A 20,074-nucleotide genomic window follows, 5' to 3' on the forward strand; every position below is an offset into this window, starting at 1 on the left:
GCTGTGACTACACAGTTCAGCTCCACCCATTTCTACCCCCTCACACTGCAGGCGTTCAATGTCTACAGGGAAAATTGTCCCAGGTACGGAACGCTGGAGCCTGGAGCCGGCGGGGACGTGGTTAATGGGTCCAATTTCCTCATTTTACAGGTATATAACGGAGGCTGGAGGCTCGCTTTGTGCCTAGATCTGCGGTGCTTGTGAGTGACAGAGCCAAGGCTGTCCCTCAGTCTGCTGTACTATACTGCATGGGAGAGTTACATCAGTAAGTGCCATTCGTTAGGGTCATCGAAGGGGAAGTCTATATATTCTGATATATTTGGCCAGAATCCATGGCTATGTCAATAACAATGGATAAAAAGAAATCCAAATCATGCTGACTAGTTGAGTAGAAAAATGAACGCTACAGTCTTTGGAAATGGGGGCCTTAAATTCAGGGAATGCGTTGGTTGCTCACCCATGAGGAACCTCCCAACCATGTACGATTCCTTTCGGGAGCCAAACACAAAGCTACCGAATGAAGAACAGTTCACTGAAATGAGCCCCACAAAACTTTCTGGCTTTGGCTGCAGGCTCTGTTCCCTGTCCCTCCATCTCTGAGCCCATTCCCTGGAGGGAAGGCATGGCTGTCTAAGGAGGTACCTTTGTGCATTAAAAAAAAAAAAAAAGCCCCCTGGTGCCGAGAAGCCCCACTCCACTTCCCCCAAGTGCTCTTGTGCCTCTCCTGCCCTCGTGCACTCTGCCCAGCCTACCCGTGCCCCACCCCCTTGGCCGAGCTCCTCGCCAACGGGTCCCCAGGGAGCAGTGTCCATGGAAATGGCACCTTGGCTTTATCACTAAGCAAGCGCCTCTCCCCACACCAAGGGAACCAGTCCCTGGGGAGACAGGGACCCTGCTGTGCTTCCAAAACCATAGCTGGAGAAAGATGTGCAGAAGCGGGACCAGGGGCAAGAAAAAGAAAGAGAAATAGAAAATGCTAGGGAGTCGGCTTTATTGAGCCAGAAAAAAATCTCAGGAGAGGAAGGAGTGAAGGGAAGCAACACCAAATGGCAGTTTTCCAAAGAAAACCATCATAATTACAAAGCAGTCTCACAATAGGCGTTCTGTGGACACTTGCTGACTGTGGTCCCCACTCTGGCCGATTCCTCGCCCCACCCCTACTACATTCATCACCCCGCCCCCACGACAGAGGATCACACTGGAGGAAATAGATTTTACAGAAAAATAACTTCGACCAAGTTCTTTTTGACCACGATAACAAGAGGATTAGCTGGCTTCCTCTCCGTGGCTGTCCTGCAGAAACTGCCGTAAGTGCAGCTCTTGAGCTGGAGCAATCCCACCCACCCTGGGGGCAGAAGCCTGGGTCTGGCTGGGTGACTAAGAACTGCTGCAACTCCAGCAATTTCATCCAGAACTCTCCGCTGTTTCTCATTCAGGCTCTCTTCCCATATTAGCTATTTCCCAAAGGGCCTCCCATGTGGCCCGGGGCTTCCGTCCCTATAGTTGCAAAGGAAGCCCCACCCCCAAAGTACCTGTGCTGGAGACTCCGGCGATGTTGCTGGGCTCACTGATCAGATCCTGCATGACGGCCAAAACCCGGAACTCATACCAGGTGTCCTACAGCCCCAGGAACAATACCTGTCAGCCAAGGGACCTGAGACGGCCACTGACCGCCACGGACCCACCGCCACGGACCCACCGCCACGGACCCTGCAGTGGTGTGTCATGGAACTCGGCACCAAAGCCCTAGGTACTGGAATGTTCAACCACCAGCCCTCAAATTTAAAAAAGCCCTGACTTGCAGTCTCTGCCAACTGCCGTGCTGTAGCTGCCCTGACTATGGCTGGTTTCAAGCGAGGTCACCGAAAGGGGAGCTGGGGCTCTCAGGAGCCACCATGAGCCAGGTCCAGCAGGGAAGGAGTGCTCAGGGAAGGAAGACAGGAATAACGAAATGAGCTGCTCCCTCTCTCCAGCCAGACAGACATCAAAGTTTAGAGGAGATCAGCTGGAAAAAAATAAGGTATTCTCCAGGGCTCTGCACTGTTACAGGGCAAAGCTAGAAGATGTCCTCCTGGGAAATCCTCTGCCCATCGCCTTAGGCTCCGAGCCCAGAGCTGAGGGCGGCGTCTGGCTACACATCCCAGGCCCCGCCCTGCCCTGCCCCACCCAGGCTTCTGTCAGCGCTCGGAGCAACCCCTCCCATGACACCACTCCCCACTGCCCCGGTGGGTTCTCAACCTGTGGGACCCTGGCCGCAGAGCTGGGAGGACGCGTGGGCAGGGCCGGGGTTCACTAGGTCACGGCCACACCTCACACACCCGAGCTGGGGCATTCAATGTTGCCAGTGACTCTAGAGACTGTCCTGTCACTTCCAGACCTGGGGACGAAGCAGCGGGGAACAGCGAGATCCTCACCTGTGACAGATCCTTGGCGAAGAATTCCCCGTCGGTGCCTGGGATGGCATCGTCTAACATCTCCCAGCGCTCTCCGACGCGGAACTCCATGACGTAGCGGTCGATGGGGAAGCTGTGGTTGGCAGGTGGGAGCCAGGACAGGAGCACGCCCTGCTGGGTCCGGTTGGCTGTGAGGCACCGCGGCGGGGTAACCAGCACCAGGGGTTCTGGAGTTGTGACGGGGAATGCTGTGCAGGCAGAGAAAGAGGGAGGTGGCCAGGAGTGCTGAGGGCGCGTCCTCGCCGCCCGAGCTGTCGCCTGGCTCGGCATGGGTCCCTGGGCACCGCGGCCCCAGGCGATGGCCACACGGCACATGCCAGTGCACGCATCCTTTCGGGGCACGGGTGCCACAGAAAAGAGCCCCCCCTCGTGACCCAGAGGAGGCGGCCATGGCCAGTCGGCCCAAAGCTTCATGCTCCTGTCCTCAGAGTCCTTCCAAAAATCTCCCAGGGGGCAATCAAGTGCCTCAAAAAAACAAAAATAACAAACGGGAACTAAAGGAAGAAAGAATTAGGTGTAATTATCTTTTTAATAAAATAGTATCTTTACAAAAATACTGCAAAACATATCTTTCACTCTCTTCCCAAAAGAAGTAGGAGTGTCTTCCCGTGCACTGTTTACTCCTCCAATCCCTCCTCAGCCCAGGCAGAGAGCTGAGGCCCAGCGAGGGAGGTCCTGCTGCCCCCCTGGAGGCAGCAGAGCAGGCTGGAGTGAGCCCCCTGTTCCCAGCTACACTCTCGCGCTCCAGGTGGGACAATGCGCCACTGGGTCCAGGGAAGGAGAGTCAGTCACACGCTTGTCACTGACGGAGGTCAGGAGCCAGAGGGCAACCCTGGCAAAATTGGGGGGATCCCCAATCCCCCCTGTGAAGCCACAGGAGGGGGCACACATGTGGCCCACCCAGGATAAAATCCAGAGCCTCTTCCATCCGTCTAAGGGATGTGGCCCAAAATGCTCTGATGTGGGACCAGACAAGCCCCACAGAATGGCAGGACAGATCCGTCCTGGGAGAGCCGACCGCGGGGCAGACGCAGCACTCGGCCGGGGCCGCGCAGGCGGCAGGCCTGCGAGCGCCAGCTCCAGAGCGGCCCTGCCGTGGCCGCCCTCCCCAGCCCGGGGCTCCGGGAAATGCCCCCACCTAAAGTGTTCACAGTGGCCACCTCGCTGAAGGCGCTCGTCCCCAGCCTGTTCTGCGCCAGGACGCTGAACTGATACGCTGTCTCCGGCTCCAGGGCATCCACCAGCAGCCAGCTGGGTCCCGGGGGCACTGAGAGTGACAGCCAGTCATGCGGTCCGAACTGTGCCCGCTTCATCCTGGCCACAGAAAGAGAGGAGATCGAAGACGAGGGGGTGGGGTGGGTTACACTGGAGACACCAGAGGGCGTGCGAGGGCCTCGAGGCGGCGGCCGTCGGCGGACCCGGCTGTGCCAGGCTCCAGAAACAGGGAACGGCCAAGAAGGATGCCCTGCCCAATGCTGGGTGAGCCAGGTCACCAGCCACAGCGACTGCCTCCTCTTCCAAAAGGGACACTCAGGTGGAAGTCATGCTCAAAACCCTGGTCCAATTATATCTGGGGACAGGCATGCCCTGGTCACAACCTGAGAGTGGCTCTGCTTTGGGAGAGTGAGGACCCTGGACTCAAGGCAGGTGCCGTCATCAGGAAGTGAAGATGAGCCATGTGGCCAGGGCAGGACTGAGGAAGGAACCCAGGCGGCCTCAGCCGCCCCCTCCCAGGAGCAGCCAAAAGCAGGACCCAGAGCAGCCAAGAGGGCTCACTCAGCCCAGCCAGGTTTGCATCAGATGAGGTCGTCCCGGGTGTATGACAGAGATGACCCGGGGTTTCCCCGCCGTGGGAACCACGGTCCCTAAGGCCTTAAAGGTTAGCAATCACAATGAAGGGGGAGGCCACACGGTTTGTGGAGGGCACTGACACTTGTTCTACACAGCCCACCTAACTCGATCTGCCCATGAAGCCAGCCGTCTGCAGGTGCAGTGCCCGGCATCACCACTGGGAGGAGCCATCTTCCCGTGGACTGAGACACTACACAGCCCTCTCTCGGTCCTCAGCTACAGCTTAGGGGATGCCCCCCAGTTCACCCTTAGGTAAGGAACTCAATACCATGGAAGCCCAGGAGTTGAAGCTGAGGCAGCAGAAAGCACAGCAAAAAATTAAAAAAAAATTAAAATGTAAAAAATGTAAAAAGACCCAATGTCTCAGTCAGTGCATAGTCAGAGAATGAGGGAAGGAGACTTCCCCACCTCTCGACCCACCCTTCCCCGCCCAGGCACCAAAGCAGATGAGCAAAGTGTGAAAAGCAATACAGCTGAGCAGCAGTGTGGAGCAAGCCACGAGCAGCAAGGGGGAGCCTACCCACACCCAGGCCTCCCGCTGGGCGTCCCCAAAGGTGGCTCGGCCATGCCAGATGCGGCCCTAGCCAGGCAGCTGCCCAGCAGTGCCATGACTTTGCAGTGGTCACCCGCAGGGTCCGGAGCGCCCGCCTTGCCCCCACACTGCCCGGGACGGACTAGAGTGGGAGGATGCTCTGGTGGCAACCCCCACGCTCACCATGTCCAGCTTTCCTCTCCAGAAGCCAACATGCCTAGGGCAGCCAAGTCTTGGAAATACGCCCCATTCACCACGGAGGGAAAGAGAGCGGGCTCCCTCTCAGCTTCCCTTGCGGTGGAGAAGTGCATCGGGCCTCTCCCTGAGTCGCAGGAGACTTCCCCTGGAGTATGAGGCTTCCTCCCCCAGGCCCTGGCGGAGCCTGGCAGGGAACACCCGCCCAGATGAAACTGGTCTCCTCCTTCTCAGGGAGAAGTGCGGGCATGCCTCTTCCCCGCCCAGGAATGACCCCACAATCCAGGTGGCGGTTCTTGGCTCAAGATGTGTGCACAGGGAAACCCGAAGGCGATGCGGAGGGGCCAGCTGTGGCTTCTCTCTTCCTCTTTTCTGCACCTCAGCTCCCCAGCTTGATTCATGCAACTTTGGGATCTCTTTCTACCCCAAGGTTTGGGCAAAGGTGTCACATCGCTGCATCTGGCTAACTTATTAACAGAGATATAAACTCAGCAGAGACACACAGTCTTAGAGAGGAAGTGCGGGTGCTAAAGTGCAGGTGCTGAACCCCCGCCCAGGAAGGTGTGTGCCCCTTCACACTGGGCTTTGGAGCCACTGGGGAAGGGACAACGAAAATTAGCTTCTACACTTCTGGCTGGGCTGCTCCACATGCCCTTGAAGATGGGGAGTCTCTTCCAGACTCCAGAGGACAGGGAGAATGAACCAAGGACACCAAGGAGGCAGGGAGGTAAGCTGGGGGAAAGCAGCAGAGGGTGAGGGACAAGTCAGGCCGCAGCCCACATCGGCTCCCCAGACCTTCTGGGCCGGGAACACGGGAGCACCGCGTCCCACAGACACTCCCATCCCGCACAGGAACGCAGTCACGGTGTCAACACACCTCGTCACCTAGCGGTCTGGTGAAGGACCACGGCCTTCACACGACCTCCACCCGCCCCAGGGACAGAATGGAGTGGGGGTGGGGTGGGAGAAGCAGAGAGCAAAGCATGCGGGGCTGACTCACAGAGGTCCGTACCAAACTGAGAATGTCTGCTCAAATCCTCCATCATAGCCTGGCTCCCAGGACACGTTGGCAGTTGTCATGGAGACCTGGACCCGGACACTGCCTGGGGCATGGGGGCTGGTGCCTGGGGACCAAGTGGAGATCTCTCAAAGGCAAAGAACTGAGCCTCTTGGCTAGGCACCCGGAGCCAGGCTGCATCAGTAGCAACAGGCGGTGTCCCATGTGGAGTGGCTGGGGAGCAGGCGCTCTGGGGAGTGGGCACCCTGGCCTCCTGGGCAGGACAGGAGAAGGACACCCAGCCCAGCATGCAGTCTAGTCCATCCAGCAGGATAGGGCGCGAGCCCTAGGACCGTGGGCCAAACGCAACCCGGACCCCTCCGTCACCCCAGGACAGAGCCCTCGCCGCCAAGCACAGAAGCACCCTCCCTGAAAGTCACGGGCAAAGCCAGAAAGCCCCTCTCCTACAAATGCGCCAGCCTCCCAAGAAGGCCATGCTACCAGACACGGGCGCGAGGGCCACCCAGCACTGCAGCTAACACTCCGCCTGGAGCTCAGGGCCTGGGTCCACCGCTCCGCAGGGGTGTGGCGCTGGACGCGGTGTTTCGTCCCCACACGCCTCCCTCTCAATGAACATGCACTGGGGCAATAGTGGCTCCCGCCTCCCAAGTTGTAAATGACGAGGCACCACTTGGTACAGAGTCTGAAACTGGTGGTAAAGGCTCTGAAGTGTTGGCTGTTGCTACAACTGTAGCTGTCCACTCCCAGAGGTGCAGGCAAAATGGTACACACTGAGGTCTTGGGACACATGCCTCAGGCAGGCAAGTGGCAATAGAATGCCTGGGGGTGCCCCAGGAATGGGAACAGCAGTCCCCTCCTCTGGGCCAGGCCTGGCCAGCGAGCCTCAGTGCCACCACCGTCCCCGAGCCCCCATGCCAGGCCTTCCAGCCTCCCCGCTACATCCTGGACTCAGAGCTCCAAGCAGCTATTACTGGCCACGCAGGTGCCTCGTTTCTGTGTCAGGGGCTTGCTGGGTACATTTTGTCCCCCTCAGAAAAAGGCCCCCCCCAGAACAGGCCCCATGACACCTCCCTCACACAGCGTCCACAGAAGGCCAGGAGCACCCGTGGGAGGCTCCCGGTTCCAGCGGAAGGCCGCCCGCGGCCCTGGCCCCCGCCGGCCCACCTCCCGCCACCTCGGCCCCGTACCGATGACGGTCAGGTGGGTACTGGCAGTGATGCTGGCGACCACGTTGGTGGCAATGCACTCCCACTCCCCGTGGTCCTCTTTACTCAGGGCTCGGAACTGGAGACTTCCGCTGGGCAGGGCGTTGTGCTTGCTTCTGCTGGGCTTCCCTACCTTGGCCAAACAAGGGGGCAAGGAGGAGGCAGGACGGGGTACACAGGAGGAGCCGGGTCGGGCAGAAGAGAAGAGAAGCCACCAACACCTCAGGGGGCGGAGAAGGGGACGGGGAGGACGGTGCCTGAGCACTCGGCCTACACTCCTCCGTGACCCTCTTCCAGGGTGCCCAGCGGGACGTCACCCTGGCTCCCCGGCACCCGGACCATCAGAACAGGGGCGCTACTGGGCCCTTGCCCCCACCACGTTTCCTGGCGCTCCGGAACCCAGAGGTACCTTTCTCCACGTGATGACGGGGAAGGGGTCCCCTGCAGCCGCACAGGGGATGAGGAGCTCCCGGCCGGCCTCCTGCCTGTACTCCCAGCCCGGTAGCACCGTAAAATACGGGGGGTCCTAAGGAAAGCACCGCAGGGCCATGAGGGCGGGCCTTCCGGGCACCGCGCGCGGAGGCCGCCGGCCGTCTTGGGTCTCACCTTCAGGACAAGCCGCGCGGGCGCAGACTGGCCCATGGTCCCCAGGGTATTGTAAGGCACACAGGTGTACGTGCCAAGAGCCTCTTCTGTGGCCTCCTCGATCCTGATGGAGCCGTCCTCCATCAGGGTCCAACCGAGATTCTGCCGGGGCAGACAGCAGGGCGGGGGGCCGCGGTCAGGGGTGCACCCCGCCCCGGCGCGGGGTGTCCCAGGGCCCGGCCAGACTGCATGCCCCCACCGCAAGCAGCTCCGTGCTTTCCCAGAGTTTTCGGTGGGGAGGGGAAGGTTCCCGCCAGGGAACCAGACCCCCAGCGGCAGCATCTCAGTGTCGGGAGGGTGCATCTCACTGGGGCCCCACACGCGTCTCTCTAGCACCTTCTCAACCTGCAGGGGGCGGCCATCCTTGTTCCATTTGACCACGGTGGCTGGCGGCTCTGCGTCCACAGGGCAGCGGATATAGCCGTGGATTCCCACGGGCACGTAGATTACGGGGGGCATGTTGAGGACACGGGCTGGGTCTGCAGAGGGGTGGCGTGGGGTGGGAGAGAAGAAAGACGCAAGGGAAGAAGGGAGGAGCTCAGGCGGGGGGCCGGGCCACCAGGGCATCCCCAAAGTCCAGCCTTCCACACCCTCCACCCAGTCAGTAATCACTGACGGCCAGCGCAGTGCTAAGCGCCGGGCCCTTCGGCGGTGGAGGAGGACAAGCCCCGCCCTCCTGGGCACACAGCCCAGAGGCCACGCTGAGCCACCGCGGGCGCAGGCTGCAGGCTGCAGGCTTCTTTTGTGTGCCCAGCCCACAGTGTCCCTGAGCACTTCCCGTTTGAATGCTCAGAGGCACTCAAAGGCACGCGCGCTGGCCTGCCCGGGTCTGAAGCGCTCCTCAAAAGCCTCCACGCTGAACATCGCTGCTGGCAGGGGTTCTCCTGCCGGCTTCCCCCGCGGCACCCCCCAGACTCCCAACCTCAGAGTCGGCGCGGACCACACCCTCCGCCATCTGCTCTGTACCCCAAGTCCTTATCATCACGCCAGCTCCTCTCTCTCCGCACCCTAAGCCACAGGGGAGCGGCAGTCCTACGCATGAGGTGGGCAGGGGCATAAATCAGCACAGGTGGGTCTTCTCCTGTCCTTTCTGCTGGGTGCCCTGCCTCCCAGGCCTCAGATTCCCCTCTGTGCAGCTGGAATGCTGAATCAGCCTTGGCCACAGAACAGGGGACAGGTCCTGGGTCGCCAGAGCCACACATCCTCTCCTGTGGGTGAGTCATCACCTTTCGCTTCTCCGCGATTCCCCTAAGGGCTACCAGGAAGAAAGATCCAGAACTTCCAGGGAGGTGGTGAGGATGAATGAGCTGGGATCTTTTAAGCATTTGGAGCTCTTCAGAGAACAGCATTACATAAATACCAGGCCGAGTTATATATTTAGACATAGCTTCCTACTTTTGTATGGTAGAGGGTTTTTTTTTCCTCCAAGGTTTTCAAAGGGTTTGTGAATGGGAAATACTCTGAACACTGCTTTTTAGCAGAAATAAAGATCCTTGTCTCACCCACCTTAAAATCTCACCCCCCGGATTCTCTCTGAAGGCAGGAAGGAAGCGAAAAAGGACAAGTGGGAGAGGGTGACGGCTGGCGAGGCAGGGAAACCACGCCCGCCTCTCCGCGGAAAACTGCCCAGAGCTTCGAGGACGGTGCCCCTGGCTAGGTTCCCCACCCTTCTTGAAGACCACCGGCTGCGGTTCTCTCCCTCCACCGCTGCCACCTTCTTGCACAGGTGACAGACACCAGCCAGGACGCTGCTCCGGAAGGAGTCTTCCCTCCCCGTCGCTCTTCCGCGCCCAGCACCGTTCGGGGCACAGGGTAAGTCACTGACAAATGGCCTCTTGACTTGCTTTTTCCTACTGCAGGTCTGGGTGGGGCCGACCTGACCCCGCAGGTCCTGGGTCACACAGCTTTCCTGGGACCTCAGGGTTCTTAAGCATGTGGGACTCAGAGTAGAGCACGCCGAGAGTCCTTGCCGTTTGCTGACAGCAGAAGCGGAAAGGATGCTTTTGCCCCCAGCAGCAAAATCAAGGCGTAGAGAAGGAGTTCTGTGAGAAGGAGGAGTTCAGGTCCAGCCTGGCTCCGCCTCCACACCCATGCAAGGCGGACAGGGCAAACACCCAGCTCTGCAAAGCGGGGTCGGAGAGGCGCCTGCCTCCTGGGGTCCCCCGTGGCTCTCCTGCTTGTCCCCCGTTCAAATGCTGGCCACAGCCGCCGTCTCCAGGCTGGTACACTCCTCACCCTGCCACTGCGTGCCTTGAGGGGAGCGGCCCTCCTATACCAGCCTTCCGGTGATGGAGAGCTTGTCACCTAGAGCAACTACCTGGGGCCTTTGTTGCCTGAGTGACAGGGCCATCAGCAAATCGAAAGGAAGAAATTAATCCTCATTACTCATCCTTTTCTCTCTCTCACAATGACCAGCTTGCCAGAGGGTGGGGAAGCAATGGCTATGCTGAAGTATCCGAGATTAGCAAACTACAGTATTGTGCTTGCACAAAAGCTGTCCATTGTTGGGGCGGGAGGAGCAGCTTGTTCATCTGGAACTCTGGCCGCTCTGGTGGAGGGAAGGCGGAAGCCGAGGGGGAGCCAGGTGTTAGTGGAGTTGGATCAAGTCACCCCAGAGGAGGGCTCTGTCCCCCTCACCCCTTACACCATCCCATCCGGAGTGGGGGAAGGCGGAGAGCTGCCTGGAAATCTAACCCTACACAGGTTCAAGCTACACTCCCTCAGACACCTGTGAAAAGCCCCAGAGAGCCTCTCATTCAAGGCACAGACAGGTGCTGGCCAGCATTCAGTGCAAGCGCAGTTGTTCAGAAGGTCTGCCGATCCTTGAATCCCACCAAGGCCTGGCCGATGGCATGAGCTAGCTAGCACATGGCCCACGGGAGCCACAACAAGGGCTAGTTTCGCCTCAATTGACCAGCCCAGGTAGGGGAGTCTTCTCAGGCTGCCCCGGCTTCCTGTCTCTGTCACGGCTCCCCCCACACCCGCTGGAACGAGGCTGCCCTCCAGCCTCCAGCCTGGCTAGCGTGGTCGGAACCTGAGGAACCCCCACCACCGAGGCTCTCCCTTGCCCTTGCCCTTGCCCCTACTCACACTGCACAGTCAGGTAGGCCGAGGCCGACGGGGAGCGCCCCAAACTGTTGCTAGGGACACAGGTGTACTTCCCTGCGTCCTCGGGCTTCACCCGGAAGATGATCAGGGTCCCATCGATCAGGATCCTCACTCTCAGCTTCAGGTCGCTGTTGAGGAGGCAAGGAGACATGGAGGGGAAGGTGTTGGCGGGGGAGAGGAGCGGATCTTCCGTGGAACACCAGAGCAAGGTAGCACCTTGAGTCCTTCACCCCCACACCTGAGCAGAGACCCGGCACACCCTCACATTCCCAGGGCCCCTCCCAGGGCCCCTCTGGGCCGACACTGGTCCTCACAAGTGGGAACGCGGCCTGACCACCCCGTCTCCAAGTTCCCAGCGCCCCAGGGCAGCTGCAGCAGCCCCGCTCAGAGGCCTTGCCCCTGCGCGCCTGGCTGCGCCCCGCCCCCCACCCCGTGACAGGTCAGGGCAGGGTGCTCACTTCTGAAAGTAGACATTCTCATCCTGCCAGTACCAGGTGTAAGTGAGGTTGCCGGGATACGCCTCCGCCCGGCAGGTAAGCAGAGCATCCTGGGATATGTTGACCGTGATGTTCTCGGGAGGGGACACTATGAAGGGTGGCCCTGGGGACGCAGGAAACAAACATGACCTCCCCTGGAGGGGCAGGGAGAACGAGGGCCTCCCAGGAAGCTCTGAGATGCCTCAGGAAGGGCACTCTGAACCCTGGGGGCAGAGGGAGGGCAGCAGTGGCCCCAGAGTCAGCAGCACAACCCCAGGTGGTTGTCATGGAGACGCTTCCAGCCACTGTCAGGGCTCCAGTTCTTACTCCCCCTACGGGTCCCAGAGATGCAGGCGGTGCTGGATGTGGCCACAGTGTGCCCACCTCCTTGAGCCAGCTGTAGACACCTTGGTACATACCTGCCCCCTGCCCCCATGCTCAACCCCTCTATAAATTCTGGCTCCCCAAACCAGTCATCAACAGTCCCAACACACACGCGTGTGCGCACGCTCAGGTGCACAGTGCGGCCAGCCCGTCCTGCTCTCCAGCAGAGCCCTGCGTAGGAGGCACCCGGGAGGGTGAAAGGCCCCCTTTCAGGGCAAGGCCCAGTATTTCCTCCAGAGCAGTGAGAGGCCTGTGCTTCCTATGAAGCAGAGGCAAGAGGGCAGCGCAGGGAGAGGGGCAGCGGAGGGCAGAGCGAAGGGAGGGTGGAGATGCAGCAGCCCCTGGCACGAGCTTTCCAGGCAGGCTGCGGCGGCCACCTGGCTGGCTCCCTCCGGACAGGGGCCAGCTCCCCTCCAAACCGCTGCCGCTCCGCGCCCCAAGTCAGAAGACAGCGGGAAAGGCACGCGCCACCCTCAGCAGTTGGGGCAGCCCCGGCAGCCACCGCCAGGCTCGCCAGCTCCCCCAGCAGGCAGGGGTGGGAGGCGGAGCAGGCGGGTGGGCTCGGTGGAGACGAGACAGGCAGGGCAGACGGCACCGCAGGTGCTGATCGTGCGGCCCCCAGCTCTGCCCAAATGTCCTCAGGGCTGTTTATATGCCACCTGGACAGACACAGAAACCAGAACCCCCCAGCATGGGGCCTCTTGCCATCAGTGTTGCAACCACAGCAGGCCGCTGTGGGCGCTCCAGCCGTGGGAACATGGTATCTGGGGGAGCCCTGGCTGGCGCCCGCTTGGGCTGCCCATTTCCCCTGCCACCAGCTGGGCCACGCACAGTCTGGGAAAACCCCCCGCAGCTCTGCCGGCCCGGGGGTCCCTGAAAAAGGGCCAGGACGCCAAGGAGTCAGAGGAACCACTGTTACCTTGGACAAGCAGGTGGGTGGTGTGGACAGCCTCCCCTTGGATGCTGTACGCACGACAGGTGTAGGCACCTCTGTCCTCCCGGCTGACCGATGTCACCGTCAGGCTCCCGTCGCTCACCTGGGCCAAGGAGAGACGGAGCTCAGCACCCACCCCCAGGCCCAGCCAGCACCGTCCTCAGGAGGTTCATGCACCTGGGGGATCCGGAGGCAGGCGCCTCCTTCCCCACCTCCCTCCAACCACAGCCACCAGCCAGTCTGCCCGCTGTTTCCTCTTCCTCTGTGCCTTTGCACAGTGTCACTGGTCACATGCAAACAGCCTCGGTGAGGGAGAAGAGGCAAAGGAAGGCAGAAGGGAGTGCAGTGGCCCCGACAAAGAACCACACTTACCTGGTATTTCCCACTAGCACCTAGAAGTGTCCCCTCCTTGAGCCAGGTGACAATAGGCTTGGGGTTCCCAAAGGCTGTGCAGGTCATGGTAACACTGCCACCCTCCTTGGCCTCGATGTACTGGGGGGGTGTTTCTGTAAAGGTGGGGGGAGCTGCAAAGAGACCCCAAAGACTCAGGGTGGGCTTTGCGGGTTGCTGCCCGGCTTGCAGCGCCCGCCCGCACCAGGCACCACGCCCGTGTGATCAGCACAGTCCTCTTAGGCCCATGCATGACCCTCTTTGAGGCGCAAGGATGAGGGAAGGAAGGTGGAGTTAGGTAAGAAACTCCTCCCATGAACCTTACACAGGGAGAGCACACCTGGAATTCAAAGTCAGTCTGGCTGTGTCCAAATTCTACACTTTATCCGTTGTAATTGGCAAATTCCCACTAGACGCATGTTTGTTGTGCATCTACGAGGAAGCACTGAGCTCAGCAATGAGACAAGGGTACAAACAAGACAGCTCCCCCCTGGCTTTCACAGCGCCCGCATCTGCCATCAGCCCCACGGCCTGTTCCATCCTCCTGCCGTCTTTTTCCTTGTGATCGTCCGTGACACCCCTACTTCCTTAACCCAGCCCGGCAGGACCCTCACGTCCGGGACATTTGCCATCTGCCTCCACCTAGGTTCTCCATCTTCATCCCTGAAAGACAGGCCGCTCCCTGTTTGCTTCTCCTCTAGTTATGCTGGGTTGTCCCCCTGCACCGCCTCCTGCATTGGAGGTTTAACTAAAATTCCATCCTCTTGAATAATCAGGTTTTAAGAAACATGGTCTCATGTCCTCTGAGCTGTCTGTAGGGGAAATACAGTCAGTCTTGACGGCTTGGACCATCAGGTCTTCTGTCTTCTGGAGGGGCCCCACTTCTGGACACTGCCCTGCGGGTCCACAATGCATTCTGAGCTCATCTCAAGGCATCCGAAGCTCAGGACCAAATTCACCATGCCAGCCTGGCACTTGCTGTGCCCCCCAGGGCAAGTTATTCAGCCTTTCTGGGCTTTACCTAAACCTCCCACCCTCCAGAACTGATGTGAGAAATGAATGAGCTAAAGTGTGTAAAAAGGGCCTGGTAAAATGTAAACATGCAGCATGTTGGTTATTTTGCCAGTGCTGTCGTCACTGTCATCTCCCCAGGAGCTTCCAAAACATCATGAGACGCTTTCCAAAGCGTCTCTCCTCTCCAGGCAGCCCTGACCCGAGACCCAGTCAGAGCGTCTTAGCACTCAGACACCTGGCCCCTCTGCCAGCCTCAACGGCCAGATTTTGCCCTCCACTGTGCCTTAACCGCACTGCCTTCTTTGTCTTTCGCAAACAGGCCAAGATCATCCAACCTCGGGGCCTTTGCATTTGCTGTCCTCTCTGCTTGGAGCTCTATACAAAGATCTCCATCCTTCAGTTCATGCAGGTCTTTGCTAAGATGCCCTCTCTGCCTTACCTGGTCAGCCAATCTGAATCTGAGATGGCACTTCTAGCATTATCTACCCCCTCAGACTGTTTGATGTCTTTAAAGCACTTCTCACCAACTCTCCTTAAGAGCAGAGGTCTTTTCCACAAATCCCACTGCATGCGCAGCTTTTAGCATAGTTCCTGGCACGTAGCAGAGCACTCAACAAACATTTGTGGAATGGATCAATGAATGAACGATGAAGGAATGAATGAATGATGAATGAATGATGAATGAATGACGAATGAATGAAGGTGTACACACATGCACACACCCACAGGCCAACACAAATGCAAACACATAAAACTCCTAAGGAGCATGAATGTGGCAAGACCATTTTCTTCCATAACCTTCCAAGCCCTTAGCTCAGCGTGGGCACACAGGGTCACTGAGAGAGTGAATATTGAATGGGTTAAGAAGCACGCTCCGTCACACACAACAGGCATCCTCAGGGTAGCCAGTTCTCATCCAGTGTCTAACACGCCAAAACTAATGGTCAAAATCACCCACATCCCTACAAAGCGATCCTGTAACCCTAACTTCCGGGCCCCTCCTCCCACCCGGAAATGCGCACTCCCCTCCGACGGAGCCGTCCTGGCCGCGCCCGCCCTCCGCAACACAGTCAGCCCAGCCACCGCCTCTCCTACCTCGGGCATCAAGCTTAAAAGAAAAGATAATAAATTAAATTATGTCCTGAAGTGACAAATTAATTGCCAATTACATAATTACTTTATTATTTAGGTGCTAATCAAGAAAATGCTTTGAACATGTTCAAGTTTTCAGGAAAATAATGGTTTGACTCTGGATTATTTACTGAATTAGGGGTTAGCTTGCCAGCTGCATTTCCCGTCTTAATTCTTTTTCACAAGTGCCCTATAATTAATAGTGCACGTTAGAGATAGGCTGGCCTCTCCGCCGCGGGATTCACCACCCTAAAGTGAGGCTTGCTGGGGCTTTCCAGGTATTTTATATGTGATAAAGAAATAATCTGATCTGTTTCCACACAGCTGATCTTCAAGAAAACATGCCAGGAGAATGGGACAATTTGTAGTTCTAATGTTTCACTGGCCTTTCACTTTCCAAAGGTGATCCCAGTCAGAAAGTGCCTGACATTGAACGGGCGAGCTTGGAAGCAATGGACGTTAGTGCTCCAGACTCTTTCCTTCAGTAACGAGAACACTGACGCCGGAAGGAAGCTCCGAACTTGGGGGGAAGGGAAGGGAGAACAAAGGGCGACAGGTCCTGCTCTCACCTGGCAAGGTGGCTGCGCTGCTCTCCCTGTCTGGGAGGCAGGCTCCTTGGGAAAGGCAAAGTACTCCGTTTGGAGCCCTGGGTCTAAAACCTGAAACAGGTGGTGCACCTTAGCTTTTCTGCCTCACCTGTCCACATAAACAACCTCAGTTATTTCAACTTGCCTGCGTTCCCTGACGGACTGGCTTTCCTTCCTCTGGGCTTCCAGGCCTGCTGTTCCCTCCTCCGCCTGGAATACTCTTCCCCACCGCCCAGCCCTGCCCCTGGCTGACTCCTCCTCCCCGGTCAGAGCAGCTCCCCTCCCCTGCGACCCCAAAGCTCACAGGGCCACTGACTCTGGACTTGACCGCCCACTGCTGTACCCCAGAGCCGGCCACAGAATGGATATTGAAGAATGTGTTTTCAGTGGCTAATTATTGGTGGCTTTGCAAGGACTTTGAGATTGTGACAGTCCTCTTCATCTTCCAGCCTGAAGTACCATCCTGTGCTACCAGATCCCTGTGGATACACTTTAATCCAACGTCATTTTTTCTCTTGACGAGGAAGAGGGCCAGCATCTTACACATAAATACCCACACACAATGAACATTTCAGGCTCAGGGCAAGACGCTGCCTCACCCTTAATCCTCACAACAGCTTTGCAAACAGGCATTGTTTCTGGTAACGGAGAAAACCGAAGCTCAGAGAGGGGAATCCCAGGATCCTAGAGCGAACACGCCGATTCATGACATGGATTCAGGGTCTTATTCCATGCCAGTTCCACTCCAAGCAATCAGGAATCCCCAAAGAATCAACTCCCACTCGCACGCACTAAGACAGAGACGTACTAGAACACACACTTCCACACTCCAGTCTGCTTCCTGTCACGTGGGCGTCTGCTGAATGCCTAGCGTCTCAAGTTGCTGAAAGGAACACTAGCAGGATGACGCGAGAGGAACAGGAGGAGGCGCTCTGAGATGCCAGCGCCGTTTAGGAAAGGGCACCAGGGAGAAAGAAAGCAACGTGGGGACTTTTGGCTCAGTGTTCAGTCAGTGAAGCTTTTAGCAGCAGATTTACCTTCCTAATTATGTTTTGCTTGGGCTAATATTAAGACGAGTTTTCATTCCCGGCACACACAACAGCTGGCATCAAAAGGAGGTGACTCAAAGCTTGCCGGGTGCCGGGGACAGCTCACCCAAGATTTAAAATGAGCCTCTCATCAGTCCCTCGGGACTGGCTGACGCGAGCTGACTGCATCTAATGGGCCGAGCCGCCTAGGCCAATACCGACTGAGGACTGCATCTCTGAGTTTGCTTTTCCCAGAGGTCAGTGCTTTGGCTAAAAGTCTGTGCCTCCAGGACCCCGGATGGGTTCTCAAGCCAAAAGGGAGTGGCCTGACGCATGCCCTGGGAGGGACGATCCAGCCCTGCAAGGCAGGGCATACAGAGCCGTCCTTCAGGGCAGATCAATACTGAGAGCCGTGTCCCAGGCAGGAGCGACACCCATTTCTCTCTCCCAAGCACAGCATCCACAGCCGCAGACTTCAAAGCCAGACGGACCCAAGCTGCGTGTGCACTTCCTAAGCATACGCGCTGCAGAAACCTCAATAACGAGCTTAGTGTCTGCAACACCGTGGCGGCTGAATACATCTTGCCATAAACTGGATGAAGAAGAATAAGGGTGTAGCCAGGAAAACAAAATGAAAACCACCTGCTCCGCCCACCAATGGGAATCACTCTCCTTCAAATTTCCTCCACCGTTCCAGCTTCTCCTGGCTTCTCGAGAGGCGCCTCTCCCAAGCCAGGACACCCAGTGACACCAGGGGGACTGTCCATCAGGGGAGACCCAGGCCCCCAACCTGGGCCAGCACCAGAACCAGCACGCACCCTGGGACTTTCACACGGGGCTCCCTTGCCCGAACACTTGAAAAACATCACGCACAGCACAACGCATTTAACCTGAGCTATAAGTAACTGAGAGCCATTAAAACTGTTACTCTTACCAGGATTCTTCCAATTGATCAGACAGTATGCCCACTACAGGCAGGGACTGAGTCTGGGTTTGCTCAGCATTGCCCTCCCGTCACCCGGTGCGGGGCATGGCGCGCGTGTTACACAAGTGAATACACTTAACAAGGAACCGAAATGCCGCCCTAAAAAGTGAATACACTTAACAAGGAACCGAAATGCCGCCCCGGTGGGACTCTGGGAACCCCAGAGCATGGGGTGGCTTGTCCTGGGCTAGCTGGTCTCTCCAAGGCTGGGAACTGGTGCAGCAATTGTTGCTTTGGCCTCTGCGAGGCTTGGACCCTCCACCTTTTAAGAACCATACCCCTGCCTCCCGGCAGGGAGCGCTGAAGCCACCACGTGCAGCAGGCCCCACCTCATGCTCAGGGAGCTGCTCTCCCCAAGCACCTGCCGGCCTCAGGGGCCCCAGGGGGCTGCTCAGGGGGCGCAGGAGGGCGGCCCAGCTTTCTGAGGCTCCTCTCTGCAGCAGGGATGTGGAGCAGGGAAGGGGGGCCGTCCAAAAAGGGGCTTCCCCTAGAGCAGGCCCTCAGAAAGCAGGCTTCCCTGGCTGCTTCCCCTGCCCTGGAGGAGGCAGCCGGTACTCACCGTTGATGGTGAGGTGGACCCAGCTTCCGTTGTGGAAGGTGTCATACTGCTGGTCCAGCATGAGCACTTTGCACTCATACCAGCCCTGGTCCTCAGAGCGCACCTGCTCCAGCCGCAGCGATGCTTTATCATGAAGACTTGCTCGGCCTGGGGGACAGAATGGATGGGATCCCCAGTGCCACAGCCAACAGTGCAACAGCACGCCCCCAAACCGCCCCCCCCGCCGCTGAAGGCAGACGCCCATCGTTGCCCACAGACCATTTCCCATGGCAGGGCCCCGGAATAACAGCTGGCACCAACCTCTGGCTGCAGGTGGCAAAGCAAAAAGGCAAAGCAAAAAGCCTTGGCCGCGGAGCCACAGGCCCGCCCCAGCGCTCGGCCTCAGCCGGCCCCATCCCAGCTGCGACTGCAGCTCTGTGTCTGGCGCTGAGAGGAGCCTCAGTTCCTTAGAATACTCCCCTTTTTGTGGCACTCTCTTGGGACAAAGGAAAGAGCTGCAGAGCTAGTGGAAAGAGGGAGGGTGAGGGGGGACGGAGGGAGGGAGAGAAGGAAGTTGGGGGACTAGGGTAACCCCCAGAGCACTCCCACGCCCGCGGAGCAACGCCTCTATTCCAGCTGGGCCCACAGCCCACGCCCCACACCCCACACCCCTTCTGTCTGGCAGAGGGAAGGCAGGTCAGGGGGCCAAGGGGCCAGGATCTGCCCCCAGCCCTGGAACTGTGCCAGAGCCCAGCGCCCCCCGGAGGCAAGGCCACGAGGCCCCTAAGCCCAAGGGTGAGGAAAGGCCTGGCCAGCAGAGCAAAGACCCCTGGCCAGTCTCCTTAACTCCACCATGACCACTCAGGAGATCCGCTTTGTCTCACAAAAATGCTTGTCTCACAGCATGAGAAAGTATGATCTGCAGCAGGAGCCAAGCAGAATGGGGAGGGGCCCCCCTTCCTCCATGACAAGGGAGGACGTGCAGGCACGCGCAGGGTCCTCCCGCCCCTCAGCCACCACCTCAGCCCCCACTCCAATGTCACAGGCTCCTCTGCTCTCCTCCTTGCCTCTCCACTGGTAATCTGCCTATAAAGCAGACTATCCAAACCACCCAGGTCAAAAAGAGCAAAGGAGACATAGGCGCAGGAGGGAGCACGCGAGAGAGAGACATGAAGTTTTTCTGAGAAATGCAACCCAGTGAAGATAAAAGCACTGCCCTGCCAGCTTCCTCTCTCCCTTTAAAACCCAGCACACAGGCATACACACTCACACAGGCACACACTCACATGCTCGCACATGCGCATGCACAACTCACACATGCACATGCATGTACTCACAGGCTCACACATGTGCACATGCCCATGCACTCACATGTCCTCGCATGCACTTGCACTCTTACATATGCACACTAACATGTTTACACACATGTACACATTCACAGAAACAGGCACGTGCATCCACATGGTCGCATGCACACCCACATATACACTCATGTGTTCATGCATTCACATGTGCCCACACATGTGTGTGCGCTCACATGCTTGCATATGCACGTGCGCTCATGTGTTCACATGTGCACGTGTGTGCGCGCACTCGCATA

At 58.3% G+C, this 20,074-nt stretch overlaps 1 protein-coding gene across 4 annotated transcripts in view; it reads right to left on the minus strand.

The window, feature by feature from the left end:
* The window catches only part of IGSF9B (immunoglobulin superfamily member 9B), a 45,781-nt gene that overhangs the window by 14,551 nt on the left and 11,156 nt on the right, over window positions 1-20,074 (minus strand). For 2 of the 4 annotated variants that reach the window (XM_054579421.1, XM_054579420.1), the window contains exons 3-15: window positions 18,496-18,642; window positions 13,174-13,325; window positions 12,787-12,904; window positions 11,466-11,607; window positions 10,990-11,135; window positions 8,236-8,378; window positions 7,861-8,001; window positions 7,664-7,780; window positions 7,237-7,387; window positions 6,044-6,155; window positions 3,592-3,767; window positions 2,415-2,641; window positions 1,533-1,617 (exon numbers count right to left, since the gene is read on the minus strand). In XM_054579421.1, the coding sequence (XP_054435396.1) occupies window positions 1,533-1,617; window positions 2,415-2,641; window positions 3,592-3,767; window positions 6,044-6,155; window positions 7,237-7,387; window positions 7,664-7,780; window positions 7,861-8,001; window positions 8,236-8,378; window positions 10,990-11,135; window positions 11,466-11,607; window positions 12,787-12,904; window positions 13,174-13,325; window positions 18,496-18,642 (1,857 nt within the window). Of the gene's footprint in view, window positions 1-1,532; window positions 1,618-2,414; window positions 2,642-3,591; window positions 3,768-6,031; window positions 6,156-7,236; window positions 7,388-7,663; window positions 7,781-7,860; window positions 8,002-8,235; window positions 8,379-10,989; window positions 11,136-11,465; window positions 11,608-12,786; window positions 12,905-13,173; window positions 13,326-18,495; window positions 18,643-20,074 lie in introns of all 4 variants that reach the window. The other 2 variants (XM_054579418.1, XM_054579419.1) reach the window with 1 other exon arrangement.

The sequence above is a fragment of the Pteronotus mesoamericanus genome, unplaced genomic scaffold, assembly GCF_021234165.1.
Source record: "Pteronotus mesoamericanus isolate MK-2021 breed Mesoamerican mustached bat unplaced genomic scaffold, CSHL_Meso_final contig_53, whole genome shotgun sequence".
Taxonomy (NCBI): Eukaryota; Metazoa; Chordata; class Mammalia; order Chiroptera; family Mormoopidae; genus Pteronotus; species Pteronotus mesoamericanus.